Source organism: Silene latifolia, chromosome 6 (genome assembly GCF_048544455.1).
Source record: "Silene latifolia isolate original U9 population chromosome 6, ASM4854445v1, whole genome shotgun sequence".
NCBI lineage: Eukaryota > Viridiplantae > Streptophyta > Magnoliopsida > Caryophyllales > Caryophyllaceae > Silene > Silene latifolia.
This window is the reverse complement of record NC_133531.1, coordinates 1,561,628-1,569,129: the sequence shown is the minus strand read 5'-3', so window position 1 is coordinate 1,569,129 and position 7,502 is coordinate 1,561,628. Positions and strand designations below refer to the sequence as shown.

General features: G+C 32.4%; 1 protein-coding gene across 1 annotated transcript; it reads right to left on the bottom strand.

The window, feature by feature from the left end:
• Window positions 1–1,619: 1,619 nt before the first annotated feature.
• LOC141585912 (UPF0481 protein At3g47200-like) lies at window positions 1,620–3,304 on the bottom strand. The gene has a single exon (XM_074406987.1). It carries the CDS (start codon window positions 3,069–3,071, stop codon window positions 1,665–1,667), a length of 1,407 nt encoding a protein of 468 aa, XP_074263088.1. The 5' UTR covers window positions 3,072–3,304; the 3' UTR covers window positions 1,620–1,664.
• Window positions 3,305–7,502: the final 4,198 nt, after the last annotated feature.

Below are 7,502 nucleotides of genomic sequence, written 5' to 3'. Positions count from 1 at the left end.
TGAAGTTAAACCTAAAAATATTAAATTTGAGAAAAAATTATTTATAAGAGAAAATATTGAAGGTCATATATGAATTATATAATTTTTCTTCAATTATAATAATAAAATATTAAAACAGGCCGCGCGAAGCGCGGGATACTACCTAGTTACTAGATATTTTCCTCTAATTCACGTGATTCTTTATTTTGATACGTGTTTTAATGAAGACTTATTTAAGTCTTTTCGATCATAAAGTCGACTAATAATGGACTAATGTCTTGTGTTTTTCAAAAAAGTTATTTGATTGATGAGATATTTAATTAAAAGTAAAAAAAAAATGATCAACCAACCAATTCGAACGAGGAGTTTATTTGTTAGTTACCTTATATATAAGCAAAACCTGCAAAAATTAAAGTTTTAATTATTTTTTTTTTTTTTTTTTTTTTTTGGGATTAGATTGTTTGATTGAATTGACCAACAATTAGCCAATTTAGAGAAGTTCATAGTTGTAAATTTTGCACAATCAAGCCTCAACACCTTCTAATTTTCGAGAAATTGGAAAAATTTGGGAGGGGATAATGTTTTCTATGAATGACGGTATGTTGGGAAATTTAGCAAGTTGTAAATGTAATGGCGTGAATAAATTATGTCCTTGTTGGGAAATCTTGCTGTTGCATTATTTGTATCTGATATCTTAGGATTCCAATAATGGAATATGTGGATAGTTACTATTTGAGACGATACTTACATTTGTAGATATGCTAGTTAGACATTCAATGTTCAAAATTTGAAAGCAGTCTTTCTTTCCTTGTTCGGAAAGATGGAATAGTTTCAAGATGGAATATGTGATAGTATATATATAAAAGAGACTTTTTCAAATTACAGTTTCAAGATGGAATATGTGATATGTGATATGTGAAAATTAGAGAACTTTGTTATTGGCTTGTAAATAGTACATTGTGGTGGTTATACTATATGCTCCAGACTGTCATTATTTCAAGATGGAATATGTGATATGTGAAAATTAGAGAACTTTGTTATTGCGTTCAGCGATGAAAATGAAAGATGTAATATTTAGGCGATAGTTTCTGATATCTATATATGCAAGCAATCCTGATATTTCTGTTAAGGTTATTCCTGAAAGATCAGACATTCGATGTTCAGAAAATTGCAAAGATGTCATCATTTAGAAAGATGCACCAAGTAGGTACACGGCTAACTTTTTGACATTTTACACAATTGTAGTAGATGTGTGAGTTCTCCAGCTCAAACACACCCTGGTACGCAAGTCCAGAAGCCAAGCTCGATAATGGCAGCTGTCCTTGGACAGTAAAATTGGCCACTGAATTTGCATGAAGGTAACTCATATTGTTAGCCCTACACAGAGAGAGACTGCAGTGGTTGCGACCAAGAGGTCACGGGTTCAAATCCTGGCAGCCTCCAATAACTCACGAAGTGGATATTCAGCACATGGTATGAGGGATCGTGTGCACTAACCACTCTTCGAGCCCAATAGACGCTCGAGTGAGGGGCGTAATAGAAATAAATATAATAATTGGGACTCAACCATCATCTTAAGGTTTCATCTATCAGGAAGACGTCTTTTTTATTAACCAAGGAAAAGTACATAAAAGGTGAAATGTACTACATAATATACGGAGTCTTAAAAATGATACAGTATAACCTTAGCTAGGAGGCTTATAGTAGGCGTAGACGGTATAACCAGTTTGTACAGCAGTAAGTAGGAACAACAAAAGTGCAGCAAAAATAGAAATGATAACCCAAGGATTAGTAAGATACTCATTCTGCAAACTTGCGCGCCACCGGTTTCTCCGCTTGCTACAATACTCGTTCAACTTCTGATACACGTCTCTTAATCCCCCCTTCTTCGTGTCAACGTACACCTTCTTCTCAAGCCTACTGAACAGATCTGCAACTTCCCTATCACTCCCTAAATGATGTACTAAAATCCCCGCATCATGTAGGTACGCCACGTCAGCAGCCGTATCTATCAAATTATCCATAAAAGCTATGTAATTGGTGATTACCATGTCCCATGAGTTAGTCATGTGACACTGCTCGAATGCTATCAGGTTTCTAAAGACAGTCTCAGACGCGCTGTCAATTTCAAACGGGTGTATCTCGAGAACTCCTGAACTTTGCTTAAATTGTATATCCCAAAATGGAAGCTTATTCCTTGGCTTGAACTTAATTCCGGCCTCTCTTAGGTCGGAAACACAATTAGCCATCGATTGTCCGCAATCTTCTTCAAATGATTCCGTTTCCAATTTAAGTTTATTCCATATTAAACCACGCCAATTATTAGAACTAGACTCAGGTTGGTACATGAGACTTCTCCGAAAAACATCAAGGCAATGAACCATGGGCTCAGAACCATGTTCTGTAGCAACCACACCTCGCATGTCCTTAAGATGTTTCTCGGTTCTAGGAGCGTTAACTGTAACCCATCTCGGAGTTAGAGCCGACATGACTAACATTGGAACATCGACTGTTGCATTCCCATTGTATTGGACTTCAAGGAGTTTTTGAAGGACAATAAGCGGGATTTGATTCTCGAGTTTCATCAAATCCATGGCAATCACATGACATATAGAATCCTTATAGAAAACCGGGTCATTTTCCTTGTAACCTAGATTATTGTATCCACCAACTTCTCTGCCCCTTAGGAATTCCAACACAAAACAACCGTCAAGTACCATCATTTCGACAAACTCGTTGCTTGTTAGTGACAATACTGAATCATAACAAGCTCGAGCTTTGGGTTCGAGTTCCTGAACTGCGGTTAAGTACTGAGTTATGTCTTGAGTCTCGCGTTTTAGCATGTGATTGAGGACGCGCCATTTATGGGCCTCCATTTGTTGTAGGTGTGATTGACCGCGGTGGTAAGGCCCGAATGAAATAATCTCAGGTATATAGCCTGCGATTTTATCATCATTCGGTTGTTCTCCGTCTTTCATCCAACTAGGGACTTTGTATATGGAGTGTTTTGTCCATAGCTCGTCCGTCTCGACTTGGCCTCCTTTATCGAGTTTCTGCTGAATGTTGATCACCCATTGTTGTTGTAAGGCCATTTTTTTTTTGTATATCTATTTTTTGTATAATTGTGAGAAAATAAAAAGATTGATAATTAAAGGAAGATTATTGTAGATATCTGAATTGTAATTTCATCTATATATATATAGAGGAACATTGTTTTCATGCGTAGTGGAATTACATAGAAATGTAGAGATGCAAGACGTAAACGCGAGGGAAATTTCAGTACCACACGGTCACAATCAAGGGAATGCACGTTAACGGGTGATACTGGGTTTGAGTATGACATGATGACATTAATACATTAATTCTTCAACTTGAAAAGGAATCTAGAACGAAGTTACCCAAATGTACTATCGATCTAATCACCTAAATTACATAGAAACCGAAAAATGGACCCGACATGGAAGAAGATTGAATCAACTAGATCAAAGCGTGTTGGATGGATATTTTGTACATTGACATTAACTGCGACGACTAATTTACTTGGACAATTATTTTGTGTAGGGTATTAATAAGAGACACCCTTGGATTGTAGCTACCATTTGAACCAAAGGAAAAGAAAGGTTACTTCTATGAACCGTGTATGCTATGCCGTGTCGATAAGATTTCACACAAACTAGTTTTAAATCCGTGCAAAATTGCACTGGTATGTATTTAGGCCGGTTTTAATGTTTTTGGATGTATTTTTTTTTTTTTGCATTTCTATTTTACTTATCTAGTTGGTCTAAATCAGCGATCTATATAATTAATGTTTAAACTTGTTACAAATATGTTTGAGTCATAAAACCGAGTTTGTCATAAGATGCCCATTTTGAAAATTCAACAAGATTAAGACTTTCTTACCTAGAAATGAGGAGGAAGAAGAGAGGAAGCTAAAGGTGTAAAAATCATCGAATTTGGTCGAGAAATGAAGGCGGGATCGGAGTTTGAATAGGACGGAAATGGGTGTGGCTGTGTTTCGTTGTTGCTGTTGTTTTCGCAGGGACAGAGGAAGAAGAAAGGAAGGAGTGAGGCCGTGAGGGGGTGGGGGTCACAGCATCTCACAACAACAATGAATAATAATAATAATAATAATAATAATAATAATAATAATAATAATAATAATATCATGATATAAAATAATAGTAATATAAAAGTAGAGTGAAAAAGGGGTCGGTGAATGTGTTGTTGGTTTTTGGTTGGTCCGGACTAAAGTAGGTACAAAATGAAATGTGACGGTCTAAGGTTTAGACGGAAATTAAGACAGAGATTATTATTATTACTGTCACTATTATTATTGTCCGACCAAAATATGTATACATATATTCTTATATAAATTATGCCTCAAAAATATAATTTAATAATACGTATTTTTATATAAATGAACTTTTGTATATATTACTTTTATAAAAATCTTGTTTGACATAAAATTAATTAAATTGAATAATTCAAAAATATATAATAAAGTGATTAAACGGTTTAATAAATTTTAAATGTCAAAATGGGAAATTCACGAGTGTTACAATGTAGGTATGTAGGATCGATATTTTTTTTGCTATAGTTGAGTGTATAGATTTTGTTTTGGACCCGGATTTAAAGGTTAATTGTTTAATGAGTTAAAGAATGAATATTGATTAAATCTATTTTTTCTAGGGAAGAAATCAATATCTATCTATCTATATTAATAAAGGAAGCTTTTTTCGAGCGATTTTAGAGAGTCCAACTTTTCCGAAACTCTTTCAAGCTATGGACTTTCTAAAATACATTAAAATAATTAAAATAAGAAATAGAAAAACAAAAATCAATAAAAAAGATAGACTATCACCGAATAACTAATAGACGACTACAACTACAATTCTATAATGAGCATATTTATTGTTGATTTGTTGCGTGGTATGTTATGTGTATATAAACTTTCGGGCTTTGAGCTAACCTTGCCAATACTATTTGTTGCGTGGTAGTTCTTTCCTCTATTTTAGATAAAATTTCCACCCATTAAAGTGTTTTAAATCTCATTATATGTGTAACTATTGCGCTTATTATTGATTGATTGTCCATTTATTCATTTTCTTTTCCAATTATTTGGCTTTCAGATTGAATATGAAGGATTTAAATCTCCAAGCAAAGTATGACAATTGATGGTAAGAAACTGAATTTTCTTTTGTTTATCATTGTATATGTTAATTTAGTTATTGATTTATTTTACCGTGCATAACAATTTAGGCTAGATAGATGGAGCACGTTTCTCCCGGTTATATGTCATGATTAAGTTTAGTCTTAATTTTGTTATAAATCAAGACTAATGATGGCAATATATTGTTTTCATGCTTTATTTACTCTTGATGAATGAGTTTTTTTTTTTCTAAATTATTCTTATCATCTTATGTGTGCTTTTATTCAAACAGGAGATTTGAAGACAATACTTATGCAACGATGAAGATGATGATCAGAGTGAGAAATTTGTGCGTTAATGTTTATTCCTTCGAATAAGCTCTAAATTTTTCTCTTAATTTTTCGATAATCTTGTCCTTGATTATTTCAGTAAGATGAAGAACTGACTTTGATTTTTGGATTTTTATATCATCAAATGTATTTGGGATTTAAATCAATTTATTATGGAATGCTTGGTATAAGATTACCCCTTACTGCTATTAATTAAAAGTAGTTGAGTGTAAACGCACAAGAAAGCACGAAGAACTCGCCCTAAATTAAACCTCAATTATACATGAGGCAATGAAAGCACGAAACTTCCCCTCTACGTTTGAACTTGATTTTCTATCATGTGTTTTATATGCATGACCATATGTATGCTTGAATCAATTTTTCACGTGTAGTGTTAGTAGGAGTACAGAAATACAATTAAATTAAAAAGCCCTAATTTAAAGATTGCGTCTTAATTTCATCACTACGATTAATAAACTATAATGAAACACTCCATGAGTTTTTCCTATACTAAAATGAAACTTTAACAAACTTTGGAATATAGAGAAATTGATAGATTGATGTAAGGGACCGTCTTGATGAAGTGGATTATACATCCGATGTCTTCTGTGAAGTTTTATCTTTCTGAAAGTTATAATAAAGTTTTTGAGCTTTGTTTTAAAAATTATGAGTTTTACTATAAAGTTTTTGAGTTCATTCACTACAATATTAAGCTCAAAAAAATTACATTAAAACTCAAAAACATTACATTCAAACTTACTTAAATTTGAGTTTTGACGGAAAAAAATTAAAATCTAACTTATAAACTTTAATAAACTCGGAAAAAATACACATATCTTTCTCAAAAACAAATAAAATTTGAGGTAATAAGCTCAAAAAATACAAAAATGCTCAAAAACAAGTACCAATTGATTTTTTTGAAATAAAAATACCTCCCTACATCATTGCATCCTAACCCAGGAATAGAATAGTTTTTATGGTGGACAAACTCCTTATTTCATTACACATCATTTTCTGATCTTTGCTGTATAACATAATCTTGATTCATGTCTACAATCCTAATAGGAACATACCGAATGCAAGTGCCGATCATTAGAGTCCAAGAATATAACTTGATAATGCATGAAATTTGGTTGAAAAAGATAAACATGTAACTATTTATGAATATTTATATGATACATTAAGTTGGCACAAATATAACGTAATAGTAGAATACCGAAGTTAAGCAAGAAAGAGACGGTTAAGATTGAAATTCGGGTGTAAAACAGATTGTTTCGAATAAAAATTTTATACTGAATTTTTGATTAAGATGGTGGAGGTTTTAGAGATATTATAAAGTCCATACTTTTGGAAACTCATATTAATATATTTTTTGACAGTGATCCGTCTAACAAAATTTAACATATTAACAAGGCTTGAAACTTGATCCCTATTGAATTTAATGTAGAACGTAATACTATAACAAAAAGATAGGAATATAACTACAATGTAAGGCTTAAAATAAATCTTTCTTTAAAGAGTTCTAATCGACGAAGAATTTGGTATAAGTGTGATTGTCATGTGTGAAAGTGATATTTGAGCCCCTTACCTTGCTTAATCATGAGATTACTAAAGTTTAAATCAGAAAATAATAAATTTTTTTTATTGTTTTTCGTGATATAATAATGTATTATCAACCATAAAGAGAAATTAAATTAAATGATATGCGCAATAGAACATTACAAATAGGCCCGTGCAATGCACGGGCATTAACTCTAGTTTATATTAATAAAGGAAGCTTTTTTTGAGCGATTAAAGAGAGTCCAATTTTCGTGAAAGACTAATAAGCTACTAAAAAATTAAAATTAAAATATTTAATTAATCTAATTTATTTATAACCAATTAAAATTAGAGTCTCAAGTTTTACGAACTACAAACATCAATTAAAAACTTAATAATTATCACTAAACTATTTAGGGGGTGTTTGGTTGGGTATATTGGAATGGAATGGAATGGATTAGATCCATTCCATTGTTTGGTTGGGGTGATTTGGAATGGAGTTAGAT